This window comes from Mercenaria mercenaria, chromosome 4 (genome assembly GCF_021730395.1).
Source record: "Mercenaria mercenaria strain notata chromosome 4, MADL_Memer_1, whole genome shotgun sequence".
NCBI classification, from domain to species: Eukaryota; Metazoa; Mollusca; class Bivalvia; order Venerida; family Veneridae; genus Mercenaria; species Mercenaria mercenaria.
The window spans coordinates 34,341,105-34,355,897 of NC_069364.1; the positions used below are offsets into that span (position 1 = coordinate 34,341,105).

Here is a 14,793-nt window from a genome sequence, read left to right on the forward strand (position 1 = left end):
TCTGGTTTATTTTTTAAAAAATTTTGAAGATTTTCCTATAGAAATCTATGTAAAATAAAGTGACCCCTCGGACGGGGTCAATTTTGACCCCGGGGTCATGATTTGAACAACTGTAGTAGAGGTCCACTAGGCAATGCTACATGTCAAATATCTAAGCTCTAGGGCTTCTGGTTTTTGAGAAGAAGATTTTTTGAAGATTTTCCTATGTAAAATCAAGTGACCCCTGGGGCGGGGCCAATTTTGACCCCGGGGTCATGATTTGAACAAACTTGGTAGAGGTCCACTAGGCTATGCTTCACACCAAATATCTAAGCTCTAGGGCTTCTGGTTTTTGAGAAGAAGATTTTTAAAGTTTTTTTCCTTTCGGTTGCCATGGCAACCAGTGTTCTGCATGGAATTCAATTTTGAAAGGGGGCCATCCAAGGATCATTCCAGTGAAGTTTGGTGTAATTCTGCCCAGTGGTTTTCAAGAAGAAATTTTTTTTAGAAATTGTTGATGGACGACACACGACTGACGACGGACTACGCACGACGGACATCAAGTGGTCACAATAGCTTACCTTGTCACTTCGTGACAGGTGAGCTAAAAATCCCTTCATGGAGATATAGACTGCAGAGGAAAAAAAGACATGTTTACCTTTGACCTCCAATTGTGACCTTGACCTATAGCTAGGGATCTGGGCTTGCGCAGGACATGTTGTCACGTCATTGGGAACATTTGTACCAAGTAATATTAAATTCCCTTGATGAATGACAGAGTTATGGACCAGACACAAAACAGACCCTGTTCATGATAACATTTGACTACCAATTGTGACCTTGACCTTTAAGCAAGGGGAAAGTAGTGCATGATGCATTGTCTTATTATGGGGTACATTTGTGCCATGTAATATCAAAATCCCTTCATGGATGGCAGAGTTATGGACCGGACAGGAAAAAAGCCCTGTTGACCTTTGACCTCCAATTGTGACCTTGCCCTTTGGGCCTGGGGTCAGGGTTTTGCGCATGACAGGTCAGCTCATCATTGGGAATATTTGTGCTAAGTAATATTAAAATCCCTTGATGAATGACAGAGTTATGGACCCGACACGAAATTATGGATGGATGGAGATGGACGGACGGAAAAGCGCATTTCTATAATCCCCGAAACTGATTTTCAACCAGTAGGAGACTAAAAAAACTGTTGGATGGGGGGAGAGGGGGCATGATCAGGGTGGTGGGGGTGACTTGGTGGAGTTAGCGAGGTGGGGGGAGGGTTTTGCAATTGTTGATAATATTCATGGAAGGTTTAAGATTAAACAAGAGGGTCATGATGACCCTGGATTGCTCACCTGAGTAATATGGGCTATATGTTTCTATGTTTCAAATGTCAAACTGATGCTAAAATATTTAGAAAGTAGGTCAGTAGGTCATATTCATGGTCATTGAAAGTCAGTTTTAAGATTGGTATGCTAAACTGTATTTGTCATCCAAATTTCAAGGCTGTATCTTAAGAAACAAACAAGAGGGCCCTGAATGCCCTGTATCGCTCATCTGACCTATTGACCTAAAAATCAGATCATCAAGATTAACATTCTGACCAAGTTTCATTAAGATATGGTCATAAATGTGGCCTCTAGACTATTAACTAGCTTATGCTTTGATTAGATCTAGTAACCTAGCTTTTGACCCCACATGACCCAGATTCGAACTTTACCTAAAGATCATAAAGATTAACATTCTGACCAATTTTCATAAAGATACAGTCATAAATGTGACCTCTAGAGTGTTAACAAGTTTTTCCTTTAATTTTTTGACCTGGTGACCTAGTTTTTGATCACGCATGATCCAGATTTGAACTTGACCTAGAGGTCATCAAGACAAACATTCTGATAAAGTTCCTTAGAGATATTGCCATGAATGTGACCTCTAGAGTGTTAACAAGCTTTTCCTTTGATTTGACCTGGTGACCTAGTTTTTAACCTCAGATGACCCAATATCGATCTCATCCAAGATTTTATTGAGGGTAACATTCTAACCAAGTTTCATTAAGATTGGGCCAAAATTGTGACCTCTAGAGTGTTAACAAGCTTCTCCTTTGATTTTTTGATCTGGTGACCTAGTTTTTGATCCCACATAACCTATATTTGAACCTGACCTAAAGATCATTAAGATTAACATTCTGACTAAGTTTCATAGAGATACTTCATAAATGTGGCCTCTAGAGTGTTAACAAGCTTTTCCTTTGATTTGACCAGTGGTGGCCTAGTTTTTGATCCTACATAACCTATATTTGAACTTGACCTAAAGATCATCAAGATCAACATTCTGACTAAGTTTCATAGAGATACTTCATAAAGTTCTGATAAAGTTCCATAGAGATATTGCCATAAATGTGGCCTCTAGAGTGTTAACAAGCTTTTCCTTTGATTTGACCAGTGGTGGCCAAGTTTTTGACCCCAGATGACCCAATATCAAACTTGTCTAAGATTTTATAATTAAGGGTAACATTCTGACCAAGTTTCATTAAGATTTGGCCAAAATTGTGACAGAGTGTTAACAGTCAAATTGTTGACGACGGACGACTGACACAGGGTGATCACAAAAAATAAGTCTCAAAGCTATATGCCTTTAAGTAATAGCTATATGTACTTGCAAATAAAACTTTAACCTGGATTTTCTCAGTCCAAAGGGGGCATAATTTGGCCAAAATGCATGCCAGAGTTATGGGACTTGATGCTATCACCTAGATTTATAACCCCCGCAGACGCCTTAGTTTCAATTCAATATCTGCTTTAGATTTGACACAGGGCGATCACAAAAGCTCAACTTGAGCACTTAGTGTTCAGATGAGCTAAAAATAAACCTCAAAGCTATATGCCTTTAAGTAACAGCTATATGAACTTACATGTAAAACTTTAACCAGGATTTTACTAAATCCAAAAGGGGGCATAACTTGGCCAAAATACATGTCAGAGTTATAGGACTTGACCCAGTGAGGTTGGTAATTGACCTAGAAAAAGAAACAAGAGGGCCATGATGGCCCTATATCGCTCACCTGTTATCATTGCACTTGAGGACAAGAAGGTCCTCAGAAAAAATATCTAAGTCCAAAGGACAGGAACAACAAAGGAAAGAAATTTAACCAAAAAGAAAAAAAAATTCTTACAAGGTACAGATATGTTAAAATACACCTAAAAATTGGAGGTACCATCCATGTTGTACCACAGAAAAGTGGTCTCGGTTTTTCCCTACGGCCAATAATAAAAAAGTTACTAAAAATAAGCTATTTATATTAACGTAAAAGGGAAGTAATTAAAAAGAAAATTATTGTAGGTGAACAAAAGAAGGATCTGCCAAATAAATCTGTTGATATAAATGAAATCTGTTGATATAAATGAAATATCAGATCAGTATCTTCATTAGCTACAGAGATATACCCATTTTAATTTGAAATAAAGGGAGGTAATTTGACATAAAATCAGTCCATTGTTATCTACCCTGATTGGCTCAGTCCAACTAATGACAATAATGAAATTTCAAATAAGTCCTATAAGTACTTACAGATATAAATCCATTTTGACTACAATCAGGGGAGGTAATCAGATATAAAATAACTCTGGAACCTACGATTGGATCTGATTTGTCATGGAATCCAAGATTTATTGTTGTTGAAGATATTTTGGAAGTTTGTATCAAATAAAACCATAAATGAAGTCTCTATATGGCTGCAAAAGCCAAAATAGCCAATTTTGGACCTTTAAGGGGCCATAACTCTGGAACCCATGAAGGAATCTGGCCAGTTAAAGAAAGGAACCAAGATCTTGTGATGATACAAGTTGTGTGCAAGTTTGGTTAAAATCAAATCATAAATGAAGTTGCTATTGTGCAGACAAGGTCAAAATAGCTAATTTTGGCCCTTTCAGGGGCCATAACTCTGGAACCCATATTGGGATCTGGCTGGTTCAATAAAGGAACTGAGATCTTATAGCAACACAAGTTTTGTGCAAGTTTGATTAAATTCAAATCATAAATGAAGCTGCTATTGTGCAGACAAGGTCAAAATAGCTAATTCTGGCCCTTTCAGGGGCCATAACTCTGGAACCTATAATGGAATCTCGCCAGTTCAAGAAAGGAATCAAGATCTTATAGTGATACAAGTTGTGTGCAAGTTTGGTTAAAATCAAATCATAAATGAAGCTGCTATTGTGCAGACAAGGTCAAAATAGCTAATTCTGGCACTTTCAGGGGCCATAACTCTGGAACCCAAAATGGGATCTGGCCAGTTCAAGAAAGGAACCAAGATCTTATGGTGATACAAGTTGTGTGCCAGTTTGGTAAAAATCAAATCATAAATAAAGCTGCTATTGTGCAGACAAGGTCAAAATAGCTGATTTTGGCCCTTTCAGGGGCCATAACTCTGGAACCCATAATGGGATCTGGCCAGTTCAAGAAAGGAACCGAGATCTTATGGTGATACAAGTTGTGTGCAAGTTTGGTTAAAATAAAATCATAAATGAAACCACTATCGTGCAGACAAGAAATTGTTGACGGACGCACGGACACACGGACGGACTGACGTCGGACGACGGACGACGGACGAAGGGTGATCACAAAAGCTCACCTTGTCACTATGTGACAGGTGAGCTAAAAATCAGCTTCAAAGCTATATGCCTTTAAATGATAGCCATATGTACTTGCATGAAAAACTTTAACCAAAGTGTGACGCTGATGCCAGGGTGAGTAGAATAGCTAGACTTTTCTTTGAATAGAGCAAAAACTGTTGACGCAGGATGCCAGACTATCCACCTATACTATGTTCAGGGTGAGCTAAAAAATTAATATATCATAGTCTAGGAGCTAGTCTAGTACAGACTGACTGAAATGACTAAAAATTGTACAATAAGAAGAAAAGCCCAGTTAAACTACTACGACGGTATTGTTATACTGTCAATACTGTTATGTGATGGTTCTATCTCCATACCATGTTGCCATGGTTCCTAGGGACGTTTTAAAGCTGCTTCCATCTCTGATTAAAATGTAGAAGTTGTCAGTTATTTGAGGAGAATATGACTACCGAAAAGGAATGGTTAACTGATCACTGTAAGTAACGAGATGCTGATAACTGACACTAAAACCAAACAAAATAAATAAAGTTAAAGTTACCAGTGTGTGCATATTTCACATCTTCCTGTGTAAAGATACCGAGTGGTTTTCCATTGAACAGGCCAGATCCTCCTCTTCTGTTATATTAAATGTACAATAATTATATGACATATATGTAAGACAACATGTCTGTAAATCTTCCAAAGGGAAGTTTAGTACAAATCTGTGTTGATATTTTACTCTTTATTTCGAATGTTCGGACACTTGTCCTTTTTCAAGAAAATTTTTTCTGACTAAGTAATATCCATGTAACATTTATATGACTGGAAATGATGTTGACGTCCTGTCTCTAAGACGATGTCACGTCATTTCCTGTGTAAGATGAATGTTACTACTGACGAACAGAAAGCTCTTCAATCCCTGTTACACAATAATGATATTTTAGTCTCTATAAATAAGGCTAATATTTTGGCAGTAAGTATCGATTTACAAGATATATCAACACAATGCACGTTTAATTAAGTGTTCATCTGTTCCGAATGTCATAGTGGTGTTCCAGTTGTGGTGTTCCGGTTGTCAAATTAAACTAAAAGAAAAGTAACATGAAGCCTTGCTCTGCTTTAACTGAAAAAGAACTATTTTGAAAAAGAACTATTTTTAGAGACAATTAAATGGAAAACCATCAGCGTCATATCCTCCTGAGTAACTCCGCCTGTGAAATAACTGTATGTGAAAAATAAAAAGAAAATTCAATAATACTTTAATAAGAATATTTTCTTTCTTGCTTAGTGTCCATAAATATGCAGACAACAATAAAATCTTTTTTAAAAATCTGAACTATTATAGATCGATTGATAAGAATGCTTCAGACTGCTTAAGCATATGGGGAGGGTGGGTAGGGCATTTCATTTTAAACCTCACTGCCAAATACTATTTTAAACCTCACTGCCAAATATTTAACCTCGAGATGAATCAAAGTTATGTTGTAAAGGTACACAAATGCACGATGAGACTTTTCCCGCCAACCTGAATTACTGTAGAGACTGTTAAATTAGCGATACTGTAAAGACTGTTATTATCGTACCGAGAATAATTTCATGTTATAAGGCCTGCTGACAAAGGATCTGGTATTGTTGTTCTAGATAAAACGAGTTATATAAATAGTCTACAGAAAGAAATGGAGGAGAGTGATTCATACGCAGAGTCCGAGAATGATCTAACGCAGACATCTATGAAAGAAGTAAAGAAATTAGTGAATAGTATGAATAGAAATGGGTCAATCTCAAAAGACATGAAACAGTACTTATTGCCAAAATATCCAAAGGCTGGTTCTCTGAAAGGTAATCGGAAACTTCATAAAAAGAATGTGCCAATGAGGTCAATTGTAAATGAAATGAACACACCAATTGAAAGATTGGCAGAGCTTGCAGAACATGAACTGAATGAATTTGTAACCTCATCACCAAGTTACATCCGGGACACTACTGACTTTATAAACAAACTGAAAGACATTCAGACACCACTTCCTGAAGGTACATTGCTATTCTGCTTTGATGTCTGTAAATTATATCCATCTGTTCCCAAGAAAGAAGGTATTGAGGCATGTAGGATAGGTCTCAACAAAAGATCAAACACGCTTGTCCCAACTGATGATGTGGTAAAAATGATAGAGGTTGTCCTCAACAACAATAATTTCAACCTTGGTGGTAAACACCATATACAGAAAAAAGGTATTGCTATTGGATCCAAGTTAGGCAAAAATTTTGCCTTTTCATACATGAGAATCTGGGATGAGAAACTTATTAACTTTCACCAGCAACACCTTTTCTACAAGAGATATATAGACGATGCATTTGGTTTATGGACTGGCAGAGAGGAAAGTCTGAGAAACTCTGCGAGGCATGCAAATAGTATACACAAAGATATTCAAGTTGAACTGAGATATAGCCAGCTAAAATAGAATTTCTGGATACATGGGTAATACTTGAAAATGGAAAAATTTACACCAGCCTATATAAGAAGCCCACTGATAAACAACTATACTTGCACAAGAGCTCCAATCACCCACCAAATACAAAATCAGGTTTGGCGTATGACTTAGGCCTTCGGCTTAAGAGAATCTGTGAAAAAGAGCAAGATTACCAGAAACACAGAACTGAACTTAAACAACAACTTCACAGGAGAGGGTATAATGGTAAAGAAGTAGAATGACAACTAACAAAAGTAGATACTTTAGACAGAGAAGACCTATTACAAAAGCAGACTAAGAAAGGAAAAGATGAACGTGTACCACTATAGTATTAACATTTATCTCGCCTCCTACAGGATTCTTGCATTTCTATTGGTCAACAGATGTCACGTGGAGACAGGATATATTCCATATCCTGCTAGTACATTACAGATATGAATTCTGATTAAAAACAAAATGGCTGCCGCATCGCTAGGGTAATTAAAACAAGTCAGATTATAAGCTCAAGCTATAGATATCATTTCCGAGATAAAAAAATTTAGTGTTTTCTTGCCGCTCCCATTTTTCCTATCTAATTTAGGTTCATGAAGTTAGTGGAAATTATATAGAAGAACAGTAACTCTGTATGGCACGGACGCGATTGACAGGTTGAAATGTCGTTTTAGTTAAATCATCGAAAAGTAAAGGAATCAACACATTTGTAAGACAGCAGTTTGTTGTAGGATCATTTAATCTACCTGCAAGATAAAGGAATTAACAGGAAACGGGACTAAAGCCAAAGTTTTAAGACATTTCTGACATCGTGTAATCTGATGATTTTTCGAAAGGATGGGACGTAAAAGTTTTTCAAAACCAGTTCATAACCTGTATAAATGAGCTTCTGTGTTTTGTGATTCTGTCAAAATACAGTTCATTTTGCATTTTATGGCTGGTGTTAATTAACTATAAACAAAGCATGAAAACCAGAGAAGATTTCAGGATTCCAGTCTGCACTGTGACTGTAAGTAGCTTTATTAATATAAAAATTGTGTCAATCAGTACAGCGAGGATGTAAAAGGTAGTCGCCAAGATAAAATTGTTACACTGCTTGTTGGTGACAGGATACGGGATATATGCTGTCTCGAAAATCCATATCAGGCTCGAGCGAAGCAACAAGCAGTGTAACTAATAATACCAAGCAGCTTCCTAATATCCACTCAATTGTTAGGAAACATATAAACATTTTATATAGATCAGAGAAGATGATGGAAGTGTTCCAATCTCCACCCATTATTGCCTACAGAAGAGACAAAAATATATCTGACAACCTAGTGCACAGGAAAACAAACAAGGCTTTAAAGCAGTCAGTTAACCTATGTAAATGCAGAATGAAATGCAGAATGTGTTCGTCTCTCCACATGGGAGAAGTCTGGTCCACTAACAAAAACAACAGCTACAATACAGCCTCAGTTCCAAAATGTACTGACAGAAACCTAATACGCTCTGGTCTGCTCACGATGTGACAATTGACAGTTTATGTGGGAGAGACAGAAAGATCCCTGAAGGAACGCACAGAAGAACATCTTAGAGATGTCCGTCAACAAACAGATAAACCAATTATGAGACATTTCAAGGGTCATACAGCATCAGATGTAAAGGTTGCGGTACTTCAAAAGGTGTTTAACGAAGGACGCATTTACAGACAGATGGTGGAAGAAGAATGGATAAAGAAGCTAGGCACGAAGACACCCCAGGGATGTAACGTAAAACTTAATATTTAAATGCATTCAAGAAGGACACTTATCTCGGTCAATATCGTCATCAGTGGTGGCCCCGGCGAAATGGAATTCATGAAATCATGAATTTTTCATCACCATTATGAACTATTCATGAACTGTTCTGGATCACTTCTTAATCTGACTTCAAGAAGTTTTATGCATGAAGTGTTGTTTGATCTACTTCATGAAGATATCAAGCATTATTGACAGATTCATAAAATCCTTGAAATATTCATGAACTAGTTTAAGAATGAATCAAGATGTTTTCATGAATATCAATATACCTATAGAATTCAAGAAAAAATCTTGAAAAAAATGATGAACATTTTATGAGCAGTTTAAGAATATTAAATTCTTAAAACATTCTTGATGTGTTCCTAAGAAAAAGTCATGAATATTTAATGAGTATATCTACGATTCATTAAAAGTACTAAAATTTAAAACCTTTTTCTAGTTTAGTACCAGTTCTTGAACCCAACTGTGAGTTTCTGAACTGTTCATTCATTAAACATAAAACTTAGGTTTACCTTTTACAGTAAATGAATAAGTTCATGAACTGTTCATGAATGTTCATGAACATTAAATTCATAATGTCACATGATCAGTTTCCATTATTTTGTTGCATGCTGGGAAATTTTTTGCACATGTGATTCAGCAATTTTTGAGAAGTTTGTGCAGCAAATGAGAAGGAAATACTTATCATACTACAGTTAGGAATGGTTTAAAAGGAACATGAGTATACTGAATATCAAATAAGTAATTATGGTGTTGTCATAAATCATTCATTTTAAAAATATAAAATCCTTTGAAAATGTCATAAGTTTTCACGACCCTGAAGTTAATTAAGCTAGTATCTGAATTTCAATCTTGAGATTAAAGTAAATTATACATTGTTTAACTTAATGTTTTATATTTTATACAGCAATTGTTTACTTCTTATTATGCTCCCAATCCAACTCTAGTTTACTGTTTGAATCAACATGTCATTTGTTGAGGGTGGAAAATGTCATTGTCACAGTGACTCAGCAGAGACTAAAACAATCTCTAGCCACTAACTGAACAACACTTTGACCTACAGGAATTTTTCTTGTATCAAGCTATACCGATATTGTTCAAAGAATTCCATTACAGAATTGCAGATCTCACAGGTTTCATAGTGTTACACTCCTACCAGGTTACCTTGACTAGTTCATGAAACTTGTTGCTTTTTTACAAAAATAGTTCATGAATAAATATTCATGAAAATCAAAATTTATGTTTCATGAATTTCAATACATTATCTCAGCTCTTAATAACAAGTGTATGGATACTACTTAATTGGTACAGGTATTATTTAGTAACTGAAAATATGATGGATTACTGTCAGGGCTCCGGAAATTTTGATAACTCAATCGGTCCGAAACGAAAATCCTGACATCAGCGCTACCCCACCCACCGCATTCCCAATATTACATACGTGATAGAGTAAAGAAATAAACATGTCATGCATTAAAACTGAGTTACCGGTCACCGCGTGTTTCCATACAATGAAGACAGTTATTCAGTGTTATGTGTGATCGTTACTTTGTTTAAATTTCGATATTTTTCGGAGACCGGTACCGTATACACGGCAGATACTTTGTGATGTTTCCTCATTCTTTGACGGAATTCTATAAAATACAATGCGTCAAAGTGAATTACACGACACATATTCTCTGCTAAACAGTCTCAGTATTTTAAGAATACTCTGCCGCGGACCGAAAGTGTACGTTATATGAACGCTGAGATCGAATTTCCCGTATGTATAGTACCAAAAGGTCACGCGTGTTGGCCACGGATATTTCATTTCACTTATGTTGTACTTCAATAAGCAACATTTTATAAAGTTATATGTTCTCTTCTGATGTAAACAAAATTTTATTTTGAAACGTTTTTTAAAAGACCGATTTGATAAACAGCGCCACTCCGGTTTTCTTTATCATTCGTGTTTGCCAGTCCATTTTTTTTTCTTTTTCTTTTTTGCACAGTCAGCTTGCAAAGACGATTTTCTGCACTTGTTTCAACTGGAGCCCCAACAAATGAATCTTGTAATTTTTTCAAATCAAGTAATTATAAAAAATATTTTGATCGGTTTTCCGTGTGATGTCTCATTAAATCAAAGACCTATAATGTACAATTATAGCTCTTTGATTAAATGCAGTGACCATTTGCTTTTTTACTGTGATCAAACATAGCCTTTTTGAAATAAACCATCCGTCGGATTCTAAATAAAAGAAGTGGATCCCCGTTAAAATGATTTGGATCCAGTCAGACATATTTGGAAACCAGTCAAAAATGTTTAATACATTGCAGTCGGCTGTCTGCAAACATTAAAGGATGTGCCGTGCGAGCACTGATTGCGTCACGTGCTAATTACGGACCGATTATCAAAGTGACAATCAGACCGTTTGACACGTTTATTGATTATCTGTGGGTGCGACCAACAATTTCCTGCTTGGCAGGTGATCGTGTATTGAGATATCAGACCGAAATTTATACTTTTCTCCATTTTTACGGGACTGATTTTTTTCGTTTTTTCACTTCATGAATCAGTCTGAAAAGTCAAAAATCGGTCCAAAACCGACAAACCAGCAAATTTCCGAAGCCCTGATTACTGTATCATTTATAAGCAAGGAAGTCCTTTTATAATGTTTTGTATTGTTCATGAAATATTCAAGAAAATGCATGAATTCTTCATGAACTATTTTTTTCAGAAATATTTTCATGAATTCTTCATGAAGATTAATAAATACAAACTTCATGAATTCTTCATGAACACACGCTATGCTTAATTTCATGAATTTTTAATGCATTTACCACTTCATGAATAATTCATGAATCTGTTTTCATGAGCTGCTGATGCATTTGTCTCATTTGCACTTCATGTTTTTGTCATGAAGACTTCATGAAGTCTCCTCATGAAGAAGTCATGAATGCTTCATGAATACTTCATGAAGTATGAATAAACATTTGACAGGGGGACCCATGAATTTTTCAACTTATTTTGTGTAATTTTAGTAACTATGGAGGGTCCCTTCACTTAAATGACAATGCATGCATTTCTAGTGTTTACGTACTGACTGTGAATATAGACCTTGTAAATTTTAGGGTTTAAACTGTATTGGACAGTTATTTTGCTGATAATTTTTTTTTTTTTTTTTTTTTTTTTTTTTTGCGGGAAACGATGTCACGTCTTACACAGGAAATGACGTGACATCGTCTTAGAGACAGGAACATCAACATCATTCATTTCCTGTCATATAAATCACGGGTGGTAAACGCGCAATCCTATTCCCATTGGGAATACGCTTAAAACGGGTTGCGCGACTTCTGGTGCTGGTGTTGCGCATCAATATATACAAAATCGAGGTAGGTGGGTTTTTGTTTTTGTAAATAATGACACATTTATGAGTGTTTTCGAAAAAAGCAAAATGCTATTCGACACAAAAATGAATAAAGATCATATGTTTGAAATGCGAAATTATTAATTGAAGAATCAGCCCTGATATCATGAAAACTCTGCTGGCTCGGTCTGTCAGAAAAGTTTGGAATCATAAAAATGCAAATTTTCTAACTCTTGTGCCTTCTTTCTGGAAATGTGACGCTCCTAATGATCAAACACGTGTATAACAGTCATGAATATTACATACACTTGAACGAAATGTTGCTTTAGGGGGAAAGATTGGCAAAAAAACAATCGGGAATCGGGTTGCGCCCTGGGAATGGAGTTGCGCGTATACATTATATACATTATGATGTATACGAGCAACTCCATTCCCGGTGCACAATCCCATTCCCGATGATTTTTTGTCAATTATGTCCCTGTAAGCAGGATTTGAAGCAAATAATTTTGATATTCGTTACTATATAACAGTTGAGTCATCATAAAAAGCATCAGATGTCCTCAGATTAGGTATATGAGGTCACAACTTCCATTTTTGTTGATTTCATACTTTTTTCACACTTCGTGTCACCAGAGTTTTTGTGATAATAGAGCCGAATCATAAATTACAAACCAGATATTTTATATATACGATGTATCATCATATTTGTGTCGAATAGCATTTTCCTTTTTTCGAGAAAAAATATTCTTGTCTCATACGAAGCAAAATCATGACTTCACATATCTCAATTTCGTCTATTTTTATGCGCAACACCAGCACCGGAAGTCGCGCAACCCATTTTAAGCGTATTCCCGGCGGGAACTGGGTTGCGCGTTTACCACCCGTGTAAATGTTACATGGATATTACTTAGTCAGAAAAATATTTCCATATTCTTGAAAAAGGACAAGTGTCCGAAAATTCAAAATAAAGAATAAAATATCAACACAGATTTATAAGACAACAGTTTGTAACAGAGTTACCAACATCCCCCACCTAAGGACATTTTTCACAAAACATACTGCATTCTAAAACAACATCTAAGTAATAGAGCAACATACTAACAATGTATTTAAGTCATAATTATATATCATATAATTCATGAAGATGTTATGAAGTTGGAAAATGTCTGGAAATGTATAACTGGTGAATGCTTTCAAATGCATAATATCCATATTTTAAAGATTTAATATGATTTTATTTTTAAATTGGTAAGGAAAAATAAATAAAAATATAATGAAATATTTTATCAGGTTAAAGAGAGGTAATTAAAAGGTAGTGGCTAGTGAACCGTCACCGGTGCAGCAGATCCGAGGTCTAGTGCACCGTCACCGGTGCAGCAGACCTGAGGTCTAGTACACCGTCATTTTTGTTATAAATAAAATATAGCCTTTCTTTAAACTATAATTATAACATCTTGTCACCAGTTATATGTATGACCATTAATAAAACAATGAAGTAAGATAATTCAAATTTAGATAAACCTTGACTTACCTTTAATTTGCCGATATTAATACCGATTTCCCTCTATATATAGATTCGCTAATTTCATTCTTTGGCAACAGTATTATCCACCATTTACTAAGATATTTCCGAATTATAAAATCATTGTGCCGCTATCAGATTAAACGGTCTATTAATAGAGTTTATTATGGCAGAATGATTTTTAAGAAGAGCGTTCAGTTATGATAGAATGAGTTTTATTGAAAGGAATTATTAATTTTTATTCCTTCATAAATAGCATACTAGTATATTATTGGCGCCCAAATTTTAGAGGGTAAAAAAATCAAAACTACAAGTACCTGTACTTTAACACCTTTCCATGACAACTGTCACAAAAATCAATAATCGTCTGCTAGCTTACTTGTTTGCGTATCGCCTTTGTTTAAGTTTCAATACATGTAGACATGTGACAATTATGCAATCAGTACCGTGTCAAAATTAGATTGTTTGCATAACAAGCGTGTAACATTGGTCAGTCAACTATCAAACCGTTTAAGTTTGCACCAATTAAGCAGACGACATGATCACTTGAGTGAATAAAAAATTGAATTTTGTAATAAACTGCTGCCGTTTTTCGTTATCATCACACTCAATTCATCGGAAAAAACGAAGATTCGACGCACTGAAAGCCTTACTGAGAATGTGCTCCCTTTTTAATATCGTATATCAACGACGCTGATTTAAAAATTTTCTATCTTATTTATCGATTTCCTTCATGTAAATCTATTCAAAATTATTTTTTTTAAGACTGTCCCCGTTTTTTCTCTTTTAGTTACATAAACCCCCAGTGCAATTGCAGTGCATATGCAATTCTCACGACCGCGCACTCCCCACACAGCGTTATATATGTTTACTTCCGGGATACACAAATCCAATTTTCTTTTATAATCACGACAAAATGAGAAGATGACACAGCGTTATAATTCTTTTAATGTATTTTTCAGTAGCATTTAAGGTAAATAAATGTCCCGTTTATACAATTCTTATTTCTTATTAACATAAAACAACGTCTAAAATACGTTACCGGTGGGTGGGGTATTGCATATACCGCTGATACGATCAATCCGCGTTATAAATTGA

General features: G+C 35.6%; 1 protein-coding gene across 3 annotated transcripts in view; it reads right to left on the reverse strand.

Annotated features, from left to right (window-relative positions):
* LOC123551432 (28S ribosomal protein S31, mitochondrial-like) overlaps nucleotides 1–14,793 on the reverse strand; it is a 201,410-nt gene that overhangs the window by 59,924 nt on the left and 126,693 nt on the right. For all 3 annotated transcript variants that reach the window (XM_045340370.2, XM_045340369.2, XM_053540916.1), the window contains exon 7: nucleotides 5,146–5,222. In XM_045340370.2, the coding sequence (XP_045196305.2) occupies nucleotides 5,146–5,222 (77 nt within the window). The remainder of the gene's footprint in view (nucleotides 1–5,145; nucleotides 5,223–14,793) is intronic.